Below are 22,942 nucleotides of genomic sequence, written 5' to 3'. Positions count from 1 at the left end.
GAGTCTAGAACTAGGGGTCTTAGTCTCAGGATAAGGGGTCAGCCATTTAAGACTGAGATGAGGAGGAATTTCTGCACTCAGAGGGTTGTGAATCTTTGGAATTCTTTACCCCAAAGGACTGTGGATGCTGAGTCATTGAGCAAAATCAAATCTGAGATAGATAGATATTTGGACTCTAGGGGAATCAAGGGATATGGGGATCAGGTGGGAAAGTGAAGTTGTGGTTGAAGATCAGCCATGATCTTATTGAATGGCGGAGCAGGCTCGAGGGGCCGTATGGCTCCTGCTCCTAATTCTGATGTTCTTATGTTCTTTGAGGAAATTAGTTGATTTTCAGAATTTCAGATAAATAAGAGAAACAAGAAAACTTTAACTCTAACAATTAAACACGTTGCAATAAAAGGTCAAGTTTTAGATGAATAAGAAAGACATAATTTAAATATTGTCAATTTTCTTCCTACCTTCTTCTGAAGGCATTGACTCTTTACTAAGATATAGCTTGACGGCCTCGGTTATCCTCTGGTACCTTGCGCAAATGGTTATGTTTCACACGGAGCCCAGACAGTGAGTGTTGACAGGCTACTTGCCTGCAGGGAACATCACAGCCAAGCTCGATCCTGTCTTCACCCTATGTCCACAGACACACGTTTGTAGCAGAGTTAGTTGGACAGGAAATCGGAGCAGGAGCCCGAGGCACTAAGTAATGGCCCAATGCACATTCACGAATATTATCCTCTGCATTAATTCAGCTAGCTAGGATGTCAATCCTTTGATCTTTAACTACTTTATTCTGCAGCATTTAAAACTCTCTGGCACAGTTTAAGTAAAGTACAAATGCATTTAATGCTGCAAAAGAGATAAATGTATCTGCTTAGTGCCTTTGACCCCACTGCTTCCCTAAAGCGTAGGTGTATAATATGTGTCTTCTAGAACCTATCCTAGGACTCCTCAGGGGAGGAAGAAGTGAGGTGGTTCGGTGCTAGGTATTGGTGGAAGCCTTTTGCAATTGAAGTGGCCCTCAACCTCCATAGGCTGGGTCATAAGTTGACACTGCAGTTGGTGCTGCCACAGCAGTGGTTGGTTGAGTCTGTTCACTTTTCTAGTGCTATCATTTGGGTGGGTGGGAGAGGGAGGCATGGGGGAGCTGGATGTGGCATGCTCCAGAGAGTCAGATGCTTCATCTGTGTATAGTACATTAAGCTGCTTGTGCTCCTTTGCTACGTCCACTGATGTGTATGGCAGCAGACCACCACATGTTCCTGCTCACTCCTACTCTGTCCTTTATACCAGCCAGTTATACTATACAGTAGTGTCAATGCAAAGCTGAAGTTGCTTTTCATTGACACAAACTGATTATAACTGATCTATATGATTCCATCTGTTTGTCTGCCCTTCAGCACTAACATGTCATCTCAATAACATAATTGTTTCACTAGATTTTAGTAAGACTTCATGGGGGAGAAATTGGGTGAGTAGCGCCACCTGTTAGCGCCTAAAGAGGCAGTCAGTGGCTGTAGCGCCACTGGCTGCGTCTCCCGCGATATTCAGTAGGGGCGCTAATGGTGGCGTTAGGCATTTGCGCTGCGCCGCCACCAATGACGCCATCGGTGTGCGCAGCACCCCATTCGTGCCCCGTTCGTGATATTTGGTAGCGAATGCCGCAGTTGCGCCGCTCGCTACCCGCACCCGGTTCACAGGGCCTTACTGTGCCGGCAGCGGCGCAAGTTAAGGTGGAGGTGCGGGGCGGCCGCTTTTTCGGCGGCCGCCTGCCAGCACCTCCGTCCCCGGCCTTCTAACCCTCCCCCCGCGGCATTGCCGGCTGTTTCCCGAGAGCCCGGCACTTCTCCTTGGTGCCGGGCTCATTTGCCGGCACTCGCGAGCGGGAATCGCGCTGTTGCAGGCACCTCCCCCTTAACAGTGGGAGGAAGGCCTGCAGTACCGCAGCGTGTCGTGCCGCAGCATGTGGCGCTGCGATAATCAGTTTCAGCGCCCTAAGAGGGACGCGGAGCGCCTCGAGCCTCGCCCCGTGTCCCTCGAGGGGCACTGAAACTGAATTTCTGGCGATCGGTATCACTCCGATCGCTGCGCTAAATCCTGCGCTCAGGCAACTTTTGCGCCACTTTGGCGCCCCAACCCAATTTCTAGGCCATTAACTTTCAGACTACCAAAGACAAGATATGCTTTTTGCACGTCCCCTTACCTGACACACTGATGAATTATCTCAGTGCTTTGCACTTCCTAAGTCAGTCAAATATTTGTATATTACTCTCCATTCATTATTTTTTTGCAGAAATAAATAAATCAATGAATGAGAAGTAATACACAAATGTTTAGCTGATCAATCTAATGACATGACCAGATTAAACCTCAGCACTCTGTCTACTGATTAGCTGAATAAAGCAACCTTAGGCGCCAATCGTAAACAGTATGATTAGGCTTCCTTTTTATGAATTTTTTAAAAAATGGCAGTGTTTTGTCTTACATTAATTGTGCATTGAAAATCTTGATTTTTTTTTTTAGTAGGTATGATTAACATTTAAATAACTTAAAGTACTCTTTTGCAGGATATGAATGACTACTCCCCTGAATTTAGCAAGCCTGTCTACAAAGGGCTGGTGGCACCAGATGCCCTCAAGGGCAGCCTCATCACTATCGTATCAGCTGAAGACAAGGACCCTCCCGTAAGTTACAGTGACTCTACAAACCGACATTCTGAAAAGAGAAAACGTTGTGTTCTGATAGTCGCTGCAATCATGCTAAGCGTGCTGAAAGTTACAGGACAGGAAACTTTCTGGTATCCGGCACTGACGGGACCGAGCTGGTGCCGTCCCATCAAAACTGCCGCAGAAACCAGCGCTAATGTTAAAACATATGGAGCTTCTGAACTCTGTGTGAAGCAACAAACCCTGTTGCTTAGCAACAGCTTCAAAACAGTCGGCGTAGCTTGCAAGCGTCTCTGTAGCTAAGCAACAGCTTCAGCTAGACCTTGCAGAGCCACGACTGCAGAAAAAAAGCAACGAAAAGAAATAAAACTTATCTGAACCGACTCCTGAATTTTGCCGGTGGATAGAGCTTTCCGGACATTTAACCTCCGGATAAACGAAAGTTTCCTGTATCTCTTTCTGGTGCAGCTTGTGAGAACTCTTGCCATCCTTCTGTCCCTGTGTGAGATTATGCAACAGTTGTTGTTCAATAACACTGCTCGATAGTGAGTTAAACATTCACCTACTTCCAAAATACAATACCTTGGACTTCCCCTGTCTGTGTCATATTTACAACATATTTAAGCATTAGGAAACATTTTGGTATTACTCATTTATATGAACAATGCTGGAGTCGATCACAGCACCTCTCCCAATGTCGTTAGTGAGAAACCCAAACCATTTTGATAGTCGGGCCTCGATCTGCATTCAACTGGCATTCTCCCAGAGAGTTTGGCGCACTGATAGACAGCACGACCCTGCAGCAAGGATTAAGCTGGAGGGCTGGGACGATTGAAGGGGGCGACAAGAGGGCGGGTGGATTTCGCAGCGAGGCACAGGGAGAGCAATTATGCTGATCTTGCTGCCCCAAAAAGTGCCAAATGAATGATTTTTTTAATTGTTCCTGGAGCTGCTTCCAGCGATCCTTTTAAGGGTCGCTGGTTCTCACCATTTCCCACTTCGTGTAGATGGTGAGTCCAGCACTCAGCGGAAATCGCATTTAACTGTACCAAAATGGCATTGGGTCCTAACGGGGTCATACGACCCTGATCTGCACTGAGGAATGACACTCCCACTTAAACCGAGGCTTGCTCTAAAATGACAATGGGCAGGCCCCGGGTGGGAAGTCAGGGCGAAGTTTATTTTTGTATTTTGGTCTTACCACCACCCTGTTCCTGCTGAAAATCGGGGTGGTAGAGGGACCAAAATTGGGGCCGCTGTATTGGGCAGATTTTCCTCTTTAGTGCATGGGCGTAAATGCTTGGTGGGGCTGAAGAAATTATCACAAATTTACCGGCTTAGCAATGAGGAAAACCGATCAATCTTGAAACCATATAAGCACTAGTTTAAACTGATTCCTGACATATATGAATAATGTCCCCTTGTTGACTAATATGTCCCACTGTTGAATTTTTGTAGCGAGAATAATTCGGCAGATCATGGAATCCCCACTGTTGTCTGCTTCTAGGGATTTTCAAGAGTGTCAGATTGATTTAATTTCATCTGGCAAGAAATAATCCATGTGAAAACTTTTTGATGTTTAGTATGATGTATTTAAAGCAGATCTTTATGAAATGCGAAGACAATTCTTGCAACATGGAGTCATTCATTAGCTGATATTTCTACATTTGTGTCAGTAGCACTGCTGACTAATTCAAGTTTACCTAGAATTAATATTGTGACACAAAATAATACATAGAATTGCATAGAATTTACAGCACAGAAACAGACCATAGTAATAGTTGGTGCTTTGAAAACCAATCTGATATTCGATCAGACTGGCGGTATCGTTCAGCAAATCAGAAATTTAGCAGAAAAATTCCTCTGTGTAATGTATATACCTTTAAGGGGGGAACTATCTATTACAGCTCATGTATACTGCAGTACCGGCAGTGACCACACCCGTATATAGCACTGAGTAGTAATCTGTACAGATCAGTTCCAGTGTGAGCCACATTGAGTAAACACCTGTTGTACCGTTCTCCTGCAGTCTGTGTCTTATTATACACAGACACAACATTGGCGACAAGGCAAGTTCGAACCTACCTGCAACTCTGCATCACCTCCCGGGGATTCGTTCCTGGAGTTCAGTGGATTGGAGGTCAAGGCCAGAGACTCGGGCGTTGACCACGGGCAACCGCCCAGTCATCCAGCAGAGACTCGAGAATTGCGGGGGAGGCTGTCGAGAGCCAGGCTTGGCTTTCCAGTCGAGGTGGTCCAGCGAAACGGGCTGGCAACAGGTAGTGCGCAGACCCTTCCCGGACAGCGGCGGGCTAGAGCCCGACCGAGCGGCACAGCAAAGGGCTGAGCAGCGTCGATGGGGGAGAGAGAGAGAGGGCAGAGTGCACAGGGCGCAGCCGGTGTTCAGGGGCCGAGCAGCGTCGAAGAGAGGGAGAGAGAGACGCGCAGAAACCCGCGAGGCGCCGCCATTGCCACGAGGACCGCCGAGAGTGGCGTTGGCAGCAGCGCAGGAGAAGCGCGTGAAACCTACAGGGCGCCGCCATTGCCAAGAGAACTGCCGGGAGCAGCGTTGGCAGCAGCGGGGGAGGAAGGAAAGCGCGGGAGACGCCATTTTAAGCCATTGGGAGACGCCATTTTAAACCACACCCAAAATGCCGAAGAGTGGCAGTATCACCGCATTTGACAATGAAGTTGAAGATTGGACTACATATGTCGAACGAATAGAGTTATACTGCAAGGCAAATGAGGTGTCAGATGACAAGAAAGCGTCGGTATTGTTAAATTTAATGGGTGCAAAGACGTATGGTTTATTACGAAATCTAGTAACCCCAACGAAGCCAATGGAAAAGAGTTTTGAAGACATAGTAACGATACTACAGGAACATTTAAACCCCACACCGCTGCTGATAGCAGAAAGATTCAAGTTTCACAAACGGAACCAGCATAAGGATGAAAGCAATGCTGATTATTTAACAGAACTGCGCAAACTATCGAAACACTGCCAGTTTGGAGCAGGACTGGCAGACACCTTAAGGGACAAGTTTGTGTGTGGGCTTCAAAGTGAAGGAACCCAGAAACGGCTTTTATCTGAAAAGGACCTTACGCTGGAAAAGGCTTTCAGCATTGCGGTATCATATGAAGCAGCAGCACGGGGCGCTGCAGAGATACAACAGAGACCGCAAGAATATGGCACAAACGAAATGTCATATGGAACAGAGAAGTGCTATCGCTGTGGCAAAACAACACACGACCAGAATGATTGCTGGTTCAAAGACAAAGGCCCCGATTTTCGGCTTGTGTGGGAAATGGTCGGATTTCCCCGAATGTGGGGTTTCTGACACACATAAAAAAGTGTCAGCCAGCCCCACGCAATTTTCCCTCAATTGGCCAATTAATTCCCAGCATGTGGGAAGCCTTGCTAGTTGTCTAAATCGAGTCAGAAATCCCCACAGTATGATGTCATCATTCGTGGTGCTTTCAAGGTCCATGGCAAGCACTGCATCCTCTGAAGGCTTCCAAATGAACCATACAGGATGGCATAAGGAGCCTGCAGCAGCTGTGGGCAGTGCCATACCCCGAGCTGCCTTCAAATTCGACGAGGCTTCACTGCAGGCATTATTGGATGGGGTTAGGGCCCACAGGGAGGTCCTCTTCCCTAGGTCAGGGAGGAAGAGGCCTCCCACTGAGACCAATGCTGCATGGATGCAGGTGTCAGCAGATGCCAACTCACTGGGAGTCACCAGAGGAACCTTGGCATTACATCTCTAACTCCTTCCTTTACTCCCCCACAGTACCATCCAGAGCCCCCGTCCTCACTGTGGAGGAGGAAGAGGCTGTGCAGCCAGACTCCTCAGAGGAAGCTCCAACCTCTGAGGGTGCAGCGTCAGCAGAAGTAAGCGCACCCAGCACCAGCGCTGACACTCACACCTCGGGGGGACCTTTGGGACATAGAGTAGTGTTGTCACCTGGTGTTTCACAGCTGACAAGTGAGCCTCAGCAGATTCTGGAGACAGGGACAGCAGTGGAGAGTCCTTGTCGGAGGGCCCAGGGCTCTGCCAGCTCAGCTCAGCTGCGCTGCATCTCGATCCTCTGCCTCTGGGTCCATCCGCAAGAGAAGAGGTGATGGATCTCCATGCACAGACGCAGGAGTCTCTGGCAGGTTTTGTCTCCAGGGTCGCTGCGAGTGTAGAGCGAATGGAGGAGTCCATAGCGACCATGAGCAGAGCCTTTGTGGAGTCATTGGTGCATGAACGCAGCACCATGGAAAGGTTGGCAACCTCCATGGAGGAGATAAGTCGCCAGGGTAGGAAAAACATGGTGAGTGCTCATAAGAGAATGACATCTCTTGAGGAGCGTTGGCCATCTGTTGAACAGAGAAACCAGATCTTCATGGAAGTCCTTCTGAGTAGGACTGACAGTGCAGAAATGGGTCCCACTGGCCCCCTAAAGTGCAGCAAGGTGCTCTCAAGCCACTTCCAAGCGCTGGCCCCTTCTGGCTTGTGCAGCTTCAGGTGAGTGAGCAGCAGCCTGGTGCTCCTGGTAATCATCCTGCTGTTCCTGGTTCTGCTGCTCCCACCTCTGCTGTTGGAGATCCTCTAATGCCAGGAAGGGAAGGTGCCAAATTTCTCCCATGCTTCTAGCAGATGCCTCGGTTGAGGAGGTCCTGAGTTAGGGTGGTGAGAGGGGCTTCCCAGGAGCTCACACTGAAGAAGTGTGTGAGGCTCCAACTTTCTGCAGCTGCTCCTAAGGCTTCAAAAAGTTCCCCCAAGCCTTGATCAACAAGGTCCTGCAGCCTGCAAATGCTGCCTCTTTAAATATCTTCAGCCCTCAGCGACCTGCTGCTGCAAGCAAGCAAGCCAGCTGTTTTCACGCCAGCTCTCATCGGCGGGGTTCTCCGCAGCGGGTTTCAGGTGGGGAAAGCCCCAAAGTCGCAACGGCACGGGAAAATCCACTTCAACAAGCAGATAATTGCTTGTTAGTGCTCCGACGACCAGTCCTGCCAGCGGCGGCCGGGACTGAAGCGGGGCGCGTGAAAATGGCAGTCCGAAAGTCGGACGGGGTGGGGAATCAGGCGGGGGGGTCCCGACCCGCCTTTTCCGCGATTTTCGGACCACGGCCGCATGAAAAGCCGCCCGACAGCTGCCCGAAAATCGGGGCCAAAGTGTGCAGACAGTGTGGAAAAGTAGGACACATAGCACGAGTCTGCAGGTCGGGAAAGAAAACCAGCAATAAGAAACCTACCAAAGGAAAGTACAAGAAGGTACATAAGATGACGGAAAATAGTTCAGACGAACAAAAGAGTGCTAACGACTCCGAAAGCAGGGAACTGAGTTGTCTGAAACTACATAATATGATCACAACGGAGGATCACCGAACCATTTGGGTCACTCTCAAGATAGCAGGAGTCCAGGTAAAGATGGAATTGGACACAGGATCAGCCCTAACAGTAATAAACCGATGGGACTACGAGCGGCTATTCTCACAAATACCCTTGAGAGACACAAAAATTATTTTGAAGATGTACACGGGGCAAAAAGTCTACCCCAAAGGAAAAATAAGGGTGACCGTTATATATAACGGTAAGGAAACACCAAAACTAGACCTGTATGTATTGCAAGATGGAGGACCACCATTACTGGGACGTGAATGGATCCGGAAAATACAACTGGATTGGCATTCCGTACAGGCACTGACTGTGGCTGACAAAAAGGATGACGACGCCACACGTGGGCGACTGTCAAAGATCCTAACTGACACGAAAGAAGTGTTCCAGCAAGGACTCGGAACACTAAAAGACATGACAGCGCCGATTAAAATTGAAGAAAACGCAAGCCCAAAATTTTTTAAGGCCAGACCGGTACCTTATGCAATCCGCCCAGCCATCGAAGCAGAGCTGGAGAGTCTGGAACGTTCAGGTGTACTGTCCAAGGTAGACTGGAGCGAGTGGGCTACACCCATCGTCCCTGTGATGAAAAAGTCGTTGAGCAGCACGCCTGGGGAACCAAGGAAGGTTCGCATCTGTGGGGACTTTAAGGTAACAGTGAACCCAGTCCTTCACACCGTACAATATCCAATTCCGCGGATTGAAGATATTTTCGCCTCGCTATCTGGAGGGAAACGCTTCACTAAGATTGATCTGGCCCAGGTGTATCTGCAAATGGAGGTAGAAGAAGCATCAAAAAAATACCTCACAATCAACACCCATAAAGGTCTCTACCAATACAACCGGCTGGTATTCGGGGTAGCATCAGCTCCGGCTATTTGGCAGAGGGCAATGGAACAAGTCCTGCAAGGGATCCCAGGGACCCAGTGTTATTTGGACGACATCCTGGTCACGGGCGAAAATGACAGTGATCACCTTGCCAACCTGGAGCAGGTGCTCACTAGATTGCAGGAATATGGGCTCCGAGCTAACCGCCCCAAATGCGAGTTTTTTAGAAAACAGATCTCGTCTTGTGGCCACGTTATCGATAAAGAGGGGTTACGTAAGTCCCCAGAGAAGATTGAGGCAGTAGTCAAGGCTCCAGCACCGGAAAATGTGTCACAACTGAGGTCGTTCCTCGGGCTGGTAAACTACTACCATAAGTTCTTGCCAAATTTGTCTACAATACTACACCCACTGAACACCCTACTGCAAACTGGGGTGCCATGGAAGTGGAGTGACGAATGTAGACGAGCTTTCCAGAAGAGCAAAACACTAATCACATCGAAAGAGGTATTGGCCCATTACAACCCGGCATTACCAATTCGGTTGGCATGTGATGCGTCACCCTACGGCATTGGAGCGGTGCTGTCGCACAAATTCTCGGACGACTCAGAGACGCCAATAGCCTTTGCGTCACGATCACTAACCTCAGCCGAGTGTAACTACGCCCAGATTGACAGGGAGGCCCTCAGCCTAGTGTGGGGAGTGAAAAACTTCAATCACTATCTGCACGGGCAGAAGTTCACCTTGCTGACTGACCACCAACCACTTGTCTCCATCTTTAATCCAAAGAAGGGCGTTCCGGTGATGACTGCGCAACGGCTATAAAGATGGTCCCTTTTTCTAGGGGCGCACCAATATGAAATCGAGTATAAGGGCACGAAACAGCATGGAAACGCTGATGGGCTATCACGCCTGCCACTGCCTACTGCAGAGGAAGCACCAGCAGTGGATCCTGTCGAAATATTTCATTCGACTATAATTGAATGTTTGCCAGTAACTAACGCTGGTATAGAGAAGGAGACCCGAAATGACCCGACACTGTCTCGGGTATATGATTTGACGGTGAAGGGATGGCCAGCACATGGTGACTCACTGTTGCCAGCATTCTCATCCAGAAGACAACAGCTGTCAGTATGCCAGGGGACCTTGATGTGTGGATCCCGAGTGGTAATTCCACCCAAGTTAAGGGATAGAGTGCTCAATGAGCTTCATGAGGGTCATCTGGGAGGGGTAAAAATGAAAAGCCTAGCCAGGGCTTATGTGTGGTGGCCGGGAATCGATAAACAAATCGAGGACCTGACCAAGAGCTGCTCAGGATGCCAGAAAGTCCAAAATGCACCAACACAGGCCCCTCTACACCCATGGGAGTGGCCCTCATCTCCATAGCAACGGGTGCATATTGATTTTGCTGGTCCATTCATGGACTCAATGTTTTTAATAGCCGTGGATGCGCAGTCGAAATGGCCTGAGGTCATCAAAATGTCCTCCACCACCACGGAGAAAACTATTGCAGTCCTACGGACCATTTTTGCCAGGAATGGCTTGCCAGAACAGATTTGCTCCGACAACGGACCACAGTTTGTGTCCGAAGAGTTCCAGAGGTTCTTGAAAAAGAATGGGGTAAGGCATTACACATCCGCCCCGTATCATCCAGCCACAAATGGATTGGCTGAGAGGTTCGTACAAACCTTTAAGAAGGCAATAAAGGCTATGTACAATGACAACATTCTGCTGCAGCACAAGGTGGACAATTTCCTGTTCGCCTACCGGAATGCGACACATGCAGTCACCAACCAGGCCCCAGCCATGATGTTCTTTAACCGAAGGTTAAGATCTCGCCTGGATTTGCTCAGACCAAACGTACGAAGAGATGTTGAGAGTAAGCAATTCCAGCACATCCATGAGAAGCCAACAAGGAGCTTCAATGTAGGGCAACCAGTCTTGGCCCGCGACTACCGAACAGAAAAATGGCAGCCAGGAACGATATGCACACGGCAGGGCCCACTAATGTACACAGTGGACGTTGGGGAGAGCATCGTGAGACGCCATGCTGACCAGATCCCAGAGTCACAGGAACAAGTCAACCCCATGCCTCGCCCATACGTACCTGGTGATGAACCCGACGTACAGGTCGCATCTACCCCAGAAACAGTAGCATCGGAAGCTGATGAGCCAACCGACGACAGGGGGCCAGAATCGCCTCCGCACCAAGAGCAAGACACTCGGGAAAGGTGCTATCCAGAAAGGATCAGGAAGCCTCCCCAAAGACTGAATATATAAATAGACTATTTTCAGCTAATGTTGCATGTTAAAAGTGTTAATTGTAATTAGTTTGATATTTAATTGTTAAATGAGTGTTATGGCACTGTTAATCTAAAAGGGGAGGAATTGTAATGTATATACCTTTAAGGGGGGAACTATCTTTTACAGCTCATGTATACTGCAGTACCGGCAGTGACCACACCTGTATATAGCACTGAGTAGTAATCTGTACAGATCAGTTCCAGTGTGAGCCACGTTGAGTAAACACCTGTTGTACCGTTGTCCTGCAGTCTGTGTCTTATTATACACAGACACAACACTCTGTATGTTATAGAATCAAAGGGGTCAAGATTTGTGGCGGCCGCAACTCGGGTTAATGGCCACTGAAAGTGGACGAAGCGTTGCAGGAGAAATATTTGTGCTGGGGGCTAAAGATTTTTAGCACAGTGCTAACCTACTGTGTAACGCCCTCCTGGTGGTGTTAGTACAGGCATGGAGGTCGAAGTTCCTGTCCAGAAGTGGTGTTCCAGCTTCTAACACCCTCTGGGAGCGAGGCTATGGAGTTCGCAAGGATTTGTGGGTAATTAAAAGGGCAATGTATTAAAGAGGCAATGCCTTCAGAACTAATAAAAATTAAAATAAGTGGAAAAAATGCCATTTTCAGCCCTTACTGCCTTTTTAAAAAAAACATTAAAAAGAAGTCCCAAACGGGAGTCATAGAGTCATAGAGTCATAGAGTTTTACAGCACAGAAAGAGGCCCTTCGGCCCATCGTGTCTGCGCCGCCCATCCCTCCCTGTCCAGTCTAATCCCATTTTCCAGCATTTGGTCCATAGCCTTGTATGCAATGGCATTTCAAGTGCTCATCCAAATGCTTCTTGAATGTTGTGAGGGTTCCTGCCTCTACCACCCTTTCAGGCAGTGAGTTCCAGCTTCCAACCACCCTCTGGGTGAAAAAGTTCCTCCTCAAATCCCCCCTAAATCTCCTGCCCCTTACCCTGAATCTGTGCCCCCTTGTTATTGACCCCCCTACTAAGGGGAAAAGTTCCTCTTTATCTACCCTATCTATGCCCCTCATCATTTTGTACACCTCAATCAGGTCCCCCCTCAGCCTTCTTTGCTCCAAGGAAAACAACCCCAGCCTGTCCAGTCTCTCTTCATAGCTGAGGCGCTCCATCCCAGGTAACATCCTGGTGAATCTTCTCTGCACCCTCTCCAAAGCAATCACATCCTTCCTATAGTGAGGCGACCAGAACTGCACACAGTACTCCAGCTGTGGCCTCACCAGCGTTTTGTACAGCTCCATCATAACCTCCCTGCTCTTATATTCTATGCCTCTGCTAATGAAGGCAAGTATCCCATAAGCCTTTTTAACCACCTTATCTACCTGTTCCGCTGCCTTCAGGGATCTATGTACATGTACACCAAGGTCCCTCTGACCCTCTGTACTTCCTAGGGTCCTACCACTCATTGTGTATTCCCTTGCCTTATTTGTCCGTCCAAAATGCATCACCTCGCACTTTTCCGGGTTAAATTCCATTTGCCACTTTTCCGCCCATCTGACCAACCCGTTAATATTGTCCTGTAGCCTGAGGCTTTCCTCCTCGCAATTTACCACCCCACCAATTTTCGTGTCATCCGCGAACTTACTGATCATACCCTTTACATTCTCATCCAAATCATTAATGTAGATCACAAACAGCAAGGGACCCAGCACCGATCCCTGAGGTACCCCACTGGACACAGGCTTCCAGTCACAAAAGCAACCTTCGACCATCACCCTCTGCCTCCTGCCACTCAGCCAGTTTAGGATCCAACGCGCCAAGGCCCCCTGGATCCCATGGGCTCTTACCTTCTTGACCAGTCTCCTATGCGGGACCTTGTCAAAAGCTTTACTGAAGTCCATGTAAACCACATCCACAGCATTTCCCTCATCCACACACCTAGTCACCCCCTCGAAAAATTCAATCAGATTGGTCAGACATGATTTACCCTTGACAAAGCCATGCTGACTATCCCCGATTAATCCTTGCCTCTCCAAGTGGAGACTAATTTTGTCCCTCAGAATTTTTTCCAATAATTTCCCTACCACAGATGTTAGGCTCACTGGCCTGTAATTCCCTGGTTTATCCCTGCTACCCTTCTTGAATAATGGTACTACATTCGCTGTTCTCCAGTCCTCTGGTACATCCCCTGTGGCCAGAGAGGTTCTGAAAATTTGTGTCAGAGCCCCTGCAATCTCCTCCTTTGCCTCACACAACAGCCTGGGATACATCTCGTCCGGGCCTGGGATTTATCCACTTTTTGGCCTGCTAAAACCGCTAGTACCTCCTCCCTCTCGATGCTAATATGTTCAAGTATGTCACAGTCCCCTTGCCCGACTTCTATATCTACATCGTCTTTCTCCATAGTGAACACTGAGGCAAAAAATTCATTTACAACCCCACCTACTTCATCTGGCTCTACACACAGCTTGCCACTTTGGTCCCTAATGGGCCCTACCCTTTCCCTGGTTATCCTCTTGCCCTTAATATACTTATAAAACATCTTAGGATTTTCCTTTATTTTGCTCACCAGTGTTATTTCATGGCCCCTCCTCGCCCTCCTAATTTCCTTTTTAAGTATGCCCCTGCACCTCCTATACTCCTCTAGGGCTTCCACCGTCTTTTGTCTTTTGTAACTGCCAAAAGCCCCCCTTTTTTTCCTAATGCATTTTTGTATATCCTTTGTCATCCAAGGTTCCCTTTGCTTGTTGGTCCCACCCTTTACCTTTACAGGAACATGTTGGTGTTGTACTCTCTCTATTTCCCTTCTGAAAGCCTCCCACTGTTTTGATGTGGATTTTCCTATAAGTAGCTGCTCCCAGTCCACTTTTGCCAGATCCTGTCTTATCTTATTAAAATCGGCCTTCCCCCAATTTAGAACCCTGATTTCCGGGCCGTCTTTGTCTTTTTCCATGACCACCTTAAATCTCACCGAATTGTGGTCACTATCGCCAAAATGCTCTCCTACAGACACTTCCACCACCTGCCCGGCTACATTCCCTAGAATTAGGTCCAGTACCGCCCCCTCTCTTGTAGGACTTTCTACATGTTGGCTCAAAAAGCTTTCCTGGATGCACTTTAAGAATTCTGCTCCCTCCAAGCCTTTCACACTCTGACTATCCCAATTTATATTGGGGAAGTTGAAATCCCCCACTATTACTACCCTATTATTTTCACACTTTTCTGATATCTGCCTGCATATCTGTTCCTCTATCTCCCCCTGACTGTTTGGGGGCCTATAGTACACTCCCAGCAAGGTGCTTGACCCCTTTTTGTTTTTAAGTTCTACCCATATGGCCTCATTAGAGGAACCCGCTAATATATCATCCCTCCTTACAGCAGTAATAGACTCCTTAATTAATATTGCAACACCCCCTCCCCTTTTACACCCCCCTCTGTCTCGCCTGAAGATTCTATACCCCGGAATAATTAGCTGCCAGTCCTGACCCTCCCTCAACCATGTCTCCGTGATAGCAACAATATCGTACTCCCATGTGTTCAACAACAACTTCAGTTCATCCACCTTATTTGCAAGACTCCTTGCATTAAAATAAATGCCTTCCAGCCCTGCCCTATTCCCTTTTGCCTTCACATCTTTGCTCGGCCTTCCCTGCTGACTTGTTTTTTCCTCCTTATTTGGCTGTACATCACCCCCTACTATAGCTCCACTCTGTATCCCATCCCCCTGCCGAATTAGTTTAAACCCCCCCCAGCAGTGCTAGCAAACCTCCCCGCAAGGATATTGGTTCCCCTCTGGTTCAGGCGTAAACCGTCCGACTTGTACAAGTCCCACCTTTCCCAGAAGCAGACCCAGTGATCCACTTAAGCTGAATTCCCTTCCGAACCTCAAAAAAGTGAAAAAGTGCTTCAGCACTAACACAAATGGCTCAGCAAGCCAGGGAAGGTGCACCAGGGTCTCGCACGCAGCACTCCAGCTTTGCGCAGGGGGTTAACACTGCAAGAGAGGTCCTCTACCCACAGGAGCCAGGAAGCCCTCCAGAAAGAACGATGTGGGACCACATCACCGAGGTTGTCACTGCCAGCAATGTTGCCCCCACCACCTGGCTCCAGTGCCCAAAGAAGCTTCATGACCTCAGTCCATTGTTCAAGGTCAGTGAATACATCTTCGAAAGTTGTCTCCTACCAACTGCACCACTAACCTCACACACTGCTCAATGCATGACTCACCATCCCACCAACCCCCCCCCCCATCACTCACTCACCAACAATCTGTACCAATCACGAGGCACATCTCCCATTCCTAGCCTCACCTCACCCCCTTGGAGGAGACAGTGCAGGCCATTATTGGCAGGGGCATGGCTGAGCCCTTGGCCAGCGGCGGGGCTGAAAGGATACAAGATGCTGGTATCCTCATACGTTATCCTCCTTCTCGCATGCACCACTTGCTGTCCCACCCTCCCCTAAGCACAATTCCACTCATGTGCCTTCCTCATTTCACAAACCCAAGAAATGCAGCCTGCCTAGCCAGTGGTTGGCCAAGAAGAGGGCGAGGAGAGTGAAGAAGAAGAAACACCATCACTTGATTTGACTCTCCCTGCCACCAGCTCCTCAAGCTTGACCAGCAAGGCCACTTGCAGGGTCCCCCACTGAAAGTCAGCAGCCTTCCACCAGCCATGTTGCAGCCAATGGGGTAGCACTGTGTGACATCAGTAGGATAGGCAAAGGCACACACAAGACTGTCACTAAGAGAATGCATAAGAGTGATGAGTTGATGTCTTGAAGTCATAGTGGATGGATAGATTTACAGTATAAAGTTGGATCGGAAAGTTTGCTTTGTGGTGGCTTTTATTTCAGCATTGTGGCCAAGAGGACGCTGTGATGGTCAGTAACAGAGGGAAGGGAAGGTGTGGGACTAATGTTGAAAGGGGAATTGGAGTTGTGGACACTGGGACTACAGGCAGATGATTCCATCCGGATATCCCAGCCAGAAAGGGGCTGTCTGGGTTGCATCCCTCCTTCTGCTTCCTCCTCCTCTGCTTCCTCCTCTTCTACTTCCTCCTCTTCTGCTTCCTCCTCCTCTGCTTCCTCCTCCTCTGCTTCCTCCTCTTCTACTTCCTCCTCTTCTGCTTCCTCCTCCTCTGCTTCCTCCTCCTCTGCTTCCTCCTCTTCTGTTTCCTCCTCTTCTACTTCCTCCTCTTCTGCTTCCTCCTCTTCTGCTTCCTCCTCTTTGGTTTCCTCCTCTTCTACTTCCTCCTCTTCGGTTTCCTCCTCTTCTACTTCCTCCTCTTCTACTTCCTCCTCTTCTGCTTCCTCCTCTTCTGCTTCCTCCTCTTCTGCTTCCTCCTCTTTGGTTTCCTCCTCTTCTACTTCCTCCTCTTCTGATTCCTCCTCTTCAGCTTCTTCCTCTTCTGTGTCTTCCTCTTCCCTCTGTGAGCGGATGCTGTAAATCTGAAATGACAGCACAAAATGCTGGAAATACTCAGCAGGTCAGGCAGCATCTTCACCTGGGACGTGGGGGTAGATTTTCCCGAACCTGTCGGGAAGAAGGCGGGACTTCCACTTTCGGGTTTTTGACCCGCCTACTTCAACGTCCGGCCAATCCGCGCAATTTTCCCTTGATTGACCTTGTTGAGCCCGCCCAGCGGGCTCAGCAGGCCAATTAAGGGCCACCCGGCAACAGGTGACGTCACAGACTGAAATTTCATCTGTCAAGAGTTCTTGACAGATGAAATATCAGTGTTTCACAGCTGTTTGAAGCTGTCAAACACTGACAGTCTGCGTTCTATCATGAGTCATTCTGCACAGACTCAGTTAGAACTCTTACTGGCACTCAAAGCTGAAGGCTGTCACTTTTCACAGATCGCAGCCGTTCAGCTTTAAGTTCCGGCTGAGTGATGCGCTCCCGACGGCTACAGGAAGAAAGGCTGTGAAGGTAAGTACAGGTAAGTAAAAGTTCTTTACACACTTTAGACACACCAAACACACTTACCTTTGCACTCATGCACCCATCACTCACCTGAGCACCGACATCGCGACCCCTCCAACTCCTTCAACCCGACGGCCCGCCTGCTCTAACCTGGCGTGGTTTGGAGCCGTCGGGAAACCCACATGAAACCCCTCAAAATAAGGATTAGGCTAAAAACTGCCTGTTAACTACCTGTTAACAGGCAGTTAACTGGCACTAATCCCTTCCTGCCTGGTTTTGGTGGGTCCCAGTGCGGGTTGGGTACCCGCCGCCCCTGAAACTTATGTGAGGCGGGGTTTTGGGCGGGATGGTGTCGGGACCCCCAAATTCGGGATTTCCCCCCCCCCCCACACGCATCAAACCCCGCCTGACGGCTCCACGAAAATCTAGCCCGTGAACTCTGTTTCTCTCTCCACGGATGTTGCCTGACCTGCTGAGTATTTCCAGCATTTTCTCTCTTTGCAGAGGCCTTCCTTTACCATCCAAGGTCTTGCAATCATCCAGCAGCACTCCCTATATGCTTAAAAAACTTTTAACATCTATTGCAGCAAGCCACTACATCAGTAAAATCAAAATAAAACAGTCCAAAAGCTTAAATGCAAACTTACCTGAAAGATGTGTGTGTCCCTTTAAGAAGTGCTGACAGCGCCTCTTTGAATCTGCTTGCATGCTGGGTTTACCCGGCGAGCTTAGGACCCAGCACTGAACTCAGTGCAAAGGTCCAAGTATGCTGTGGTGACATTAAGTCTGCATTGCACTTAAATCGTGTTTGAGAAATCTTTTAGAGTTTCTTGAGGTTGTAACTAGCAGGTTAGATAAGGGGGAATCAATGGATGTAGTGTATTTGGATTTTCAAAAAGTATTTGATAAGGTGCCACACAAGAGGTTATTACACAAAATTAGTGCTCCTGGGATTGGGGGTAATATATTAGCATGGATTGAGGATTGCTTAACGGACAGAAAACAGAGAGTAGGAATAAACAAGTCATTTTCGGTTTGGCAGGATGTAACTAGTGGGGTACCGCAAGGATTAGTGCTTGGGCCTCAGCAATTTACAATCTATATCAATTCCTCAGATAATGAAGCAATCCATGCCCACATGCAGCAAGACCTGGACAACATTCAGGTTTGGGCTGATAAGTGGCAAGTAACTTTCGTGCCACACAAGTGCCAGGCAATGACTATCTCCAACAAGAGAGCGTCTAACCACCTCCCCTTGACATTAAAAGGCATTACAATCGCCGAATCCCCCAACATCCACATCCTGGGGGTCACCATTGACCAGAAACTTAACTGGACCAGCCACATAAATACCGTGGCTACAAGAGTAGGTCAGAGGCTGGGTAACATTCACTCCCTCCACCACCGGCGTACCGTGGCAGTGTGTACCATCTACAAGATGCACTGTAGCAACTCACCAAGGTTTCTTTGGCAACACCTTCCAAAACCATGACCTCTTCCAACTCGAAGGACAAGGGCAGCAAGCGAATGGGAACACCACCACCTCCAAGTTCCCCTCCAAGTCACACACCATCCTGACTTAGAACTATATCGCCAATCCTTCATTGTCGCTGGGTCAAAATCCTGGAACTCCCTCCCTAACAGGACTGTGGGAGTACCTTCACCACACGGACTGCAGCGGTTCAAGAAGATGACTCACCACCACCTTCTCAAGGGCAATTGGGGATAGGCAATAAATGCTGGCTTTGCCAGCAATGTCCACATCCCATAAATTAATTTAAAAATTCCTGGGACAATGGTTTAAGCTCGGTGCGGGAAACTACAAAGTACCGTATTAAATTCATAGCTTTACTATTTATATTTATATTAAATAGTTTAACTAATCATTGAATAAAGACTTAAACTAATTAAATAAATAAAATAAGGTTAGACTAAGATATGGCAGGGCATCTTGTTTGCCTGGACTGCAGTATGTGGGAGTTTGTGGACAGTGAGACTGTCCCGAGCAAGCACGTGTGCAGGAGATGTCTCCATCTCGAATCTCTCCGGCTCAGAGTCATTGGGCTGGAATGTGAGTTGGAGACACTGCGACACGTAAGGGAGGGGGAGGAATTTCTGGACAGTTTTATCCAGAATACAGTCACACCCCAGAGGAAAGCACCGGTTCGGGAATGGGAGTGTGTGACTATTAGGGAGCTGGGTAGAGGGATTTACGAGAGGTTGAGAAGGAGGTCCCGCAGACACTGGTCCTGTTCAAAAGGTACTATGTACTCGCTACCTGTGAGGAGAAGGAGAAAGACTGCAGGGAGGACAGCCACAATGCAGACCAAGGCACCGTGGCTCAGAAGGCTGTCCAAGGGGGGAAGAGCAGAATAGAAATGTGGTAGTAATAGGGGATTCTATAATTAAGGGGATAGATAGTGTCCTCTGCAGCCAAGAACAAGAGTCCCGAAGGGTGTGTTGCCTACCCGGTGGTAAGGGATATCTCACAGCGGCAGGAGAGGAACTTGGAAAGGGAGGGGTTAAGTCCAGTTGTCGTGGTCCATGTTGGAACAAACGACATAGGTAAGAACAGGGAGGAGGCCCTGTTGAAAGAGGTTCAGGACATAGGCTCCAAATTAAAAAGCAGGACCTCGAGGGTAATAATCTCTGGATTATTGCCTTAGCCACATGCAAATTGGCATAGAAGCAGACAGATCAGGAGAATTAACACGTGACTAAAGAGCTGGTGTGAGAAAGAGGGGTTCTTTTTCGTGGGACACTGGCACCAGTTCTGGGACAGGAAGGAGCTGTACCGAAGGGACGGGCTCCACCTGAACCGGGATGGGACCCGTGTCCTAGCGGAAAGGGTAAATAGGGAGTGTAGTGTATGTACCTTGAAGAAGGAACTATATTCTGCAGCCCCTGTATACTGCAGTACCAGTAGTGACCACCCCTGTATATAAGCCTGTGTAGTAAGTTTGTATAGTAGTTCCAGTTTTGTCTCCATTCAGTAAACACCTGTTATAACCAGCTTCTGCAGTCCATGTCTCAATTACACACGGACATTACATTGGCGACGAACAGATCCGAACTTACCTACAGTTCTGCACCACCTCACGGGGATCCACCCCTGAAGCAAAGTTATTGGAGGTCGAAGCCAGAAGGAAGAAATCGAAAAAAAAAGGAAAAAGAAAAAAAACAGACAGAGGAAACGGGCGACGACCGTGGGCAACCACCCTCTGATTCATCGAATTCGAAGATTTGCGGGAGAGGCTGTCGAAAGCTGGGCTTGGTTCTCCAGTCTATGGTGTTCCAGCTAATCAGGCTGGTGGCAGTTAGTACACTGATCCTTCCTGGGCTGCGGCGGGCTAGAGCTCGATCGGGTGGCTTTTCAACGGGGCCGAGCAGCGTTGTCGGGAAAGAGGAGAGAGAGAGAGAGGGTGGAGCACACAGGGCGAGGCCGGTGCTACGAAGCCGGGCAGCATACAGACCCGAGAAGAGGGAGGAAAGTGTCCCATAGCGTCTGCTCTGACGACGGGAACAGTAATTAAAATAAAGGAAAAAGAAGTTAGAAGCGCAGAAAGCCGCGAGGAGCTGCAGTTTGCCACGGGGACCGCGGAGAGCGGCGTTGGCAGCAGCGCGGGGGGAAGCGCGTGAAGACCATAGGGCGTCACCATCAAGGCATAAAAACGCCAGCAACAGCGCTGGCAGCAGCGGAAAAGACAGAAAGCGCAGGAGGCGCCATCTTAATCCAGCGGGGAAGAAGGCAAAGCGCGGGAGGCGCCATTTTGTTCAATCGGGGAAGAAGGCAAAGCGCGGGAGGCGCCATCTTAGATCTCCAAGATGCCGAAGACTGGCAATATCACTGCCTTCGATAATGCAATAGAAGACTGGACCACATATGTGGAAAGAGTCGAAGTATATTGCAAGGCAAATGAAGTAGCCGATGAGAAAAAGGCATCGGTACTACTAAACTTAATGGGCGCAAGAACGTACTGCCTATTGCGGAACCTGATCACTCCAGTCAAACCGATGGGGAGGAGTTTTAACGAAATTGTTGATATCCTACAGGAACACCTAAATCCTACACCGCTGCTGATAGCAGAAAGATTTAAATTCCACAAGAGAAATCAGCATAAAGATGAGAGCAATGCTGATTACCTTACGGAACTACACAAGCTATCAAAGCACTGCCAGTTCGGAGCAGGACTGGCAGATAACCTACGGGACAAATTTGTTTGTGGACTCCTGAGTGAAGGAACCCAGAAGAGGTTACTCTCGGAGAAAGAGCTGACGCTAGATAAGGCTTTCAGCGTGGCAGTATTGTACGAAGCAGCAGCAAGGGGAGCTGCGGAAATACAGCAAAAGTCACAGGAATACGGCACCCATGAAATGACACGGGGATTTGAAAAATGTTACCGCTGCGACAGAACAACCCATGACCAGAAGGACTGCTGGTTCAAGGACAAAACATGCAGGCAAAGCGGAAAGATGGGACACATTGCACGAGTTTGCAGGTCCGGGAAGAAGACTAACGACAACAAAAAGACTACTAAGGAAAAGTAAAGGAAAGCACAAAAGATGACGGACAGTAGTTCCGAAGACCAGAAGAGCGATAGTGAATCCGGGAACAAGAGACTAAGCTGTCTCAAACTACACAACATAATCGCAAAAGAGGATCACCGAACCATTTGGGTCACCCTCACGATAGCAGGGTCCCAAGTCAAAATGGAATTGGATACAGGATCAGCCCTGACCGTCATGAATCGACGAGACTACGAGCGGCTATTCTCACACATACCCTTGAAAGACACATCCATTGTCTTGAAGACATATATGGGGCAGAAAGTATACCCCAGAGGGAAAATAAGGGTGCCTGTCGAATACAACGGCAAGGAAATACAGAAATTGTATCTGTACATACTGCAAGATGGTGGACCACCGTTATTGGGACGTGAATGGATCAGAAAGATAAGTTTAGACTGGCACTCCATTCAGGCACTGACTGTGGCTGGTAAAAAGGATGACGACGTCACACCTGGAAGATTGTCAAAAATCTTAGCTAACGCTAAAGAGGTATTTCAACAAGGACTGGTAACTCTTAAAGGCGTAACCGCCTCGATAAAAATAGAAGAGAATGCAATTCCCAAGTTTTTCAAAGCAAGACCGGTACCGTATGCAATTCGCCCAGCCGTCGAGGCAGAGCTGGAGAATCTGGAGAATGCAGGCGTGTTATCTAAGGTAGACTGGAGCGAGTGGGCGACACCCATCGTTCCTGTCATGAAGAAAACATTAAACAATAAGTCTGAGGAGCCGAGGAAGGTTCGCATCTGTGGGGGCTTCAAGGTGACTATGAACCCAGTCCTTCACACAGTACAGTATCCTCTTCCGAGGATAGAAGATATTTTCACCTCACTATCTGGAGGGAAACGTTTTACAAAAATTGACCTAGCGCAAGCATATTTGCAGATGGAGGTTGAAGAATCCTCTAGGAAATATCTCACGATAAACACTCACAAAGGTCTTTACCAGTATAATTGACTGGTATTCGGAGTAGCATCAGCTCCGGCTATATGGCAAAGAGCGATGGAACAAGTCCTGCAAGGGATTCCGGGGACTCAGTGTTACTTGGACGACATTCTAGTGACAGGTGAAAATGACAGTGAACACCTTGCCAACCTAGAGCAGGTGCTCACTAGACTAAGAGAACATGGGCTACGAGCCAATCGCCCCAAGTGCGAGTTTTTTAAGAAACAAATATCGTATTGTGGCCACGTGATTGGTGAAGAGGGGTTACATAAGTCCCCTGACAAAATTGAAGCGGAGTTAAGGCTCCAGCACCTGAAAATGTGTCGCAACTGAGGTCATTCCTCGGATTGATGAATTACTACCATAAG

At 48.6% G+C, this 22,942-nt stretch overlaps 1 protein-coding gene across 10 annotated transcripts in view; it reads left to right on the top strand.

Annotated features, from left to right (window-relative positions):
- pcdh15b (protocadherin-related 15b) overlaps positions 1-22,942 on the top strand; it is a 1,235,959-nt gene that overhangs the window by 862,226 nt on the left and 350,791 nt on the right. For all 10 annotated transcript variants that reach the window (XM_085994900.1, XM_085994899.1, XM_085994897.1 and 7 more), the window contains one exon: positions 2,565-2,681. In XM_085994900.1, the coding sequence (XP_085851026.1) occupies positions 2,565-2,681 (117 nt within the window). The remainder of the gene's footprint in view (positions 1-2,564; positions 2,682-22,942) is intronic.

The sequence above is a fragment of the Somniosus microcephalus genome, chromosome 8, assembly GCF_052327205.1.
Source record: "Somniosus microcephalus isolate GS21.2 chromosome 8, FLI_Smic_1.0, whole genome shotgun sequence".
Taxonomy (NCBI): domain Eukaryota; kingdom Metazoa; phylum Chordata; class Chondrichthyes; order Squaliformes; family Somniosidae; genus Somniosus; species Somniosus microcephalus.
The sequence above is the reverse complement of the archived record's forward strand: the minus strand, read 5'-3'. Positions and strand labels throughout refer to the sequence as shown.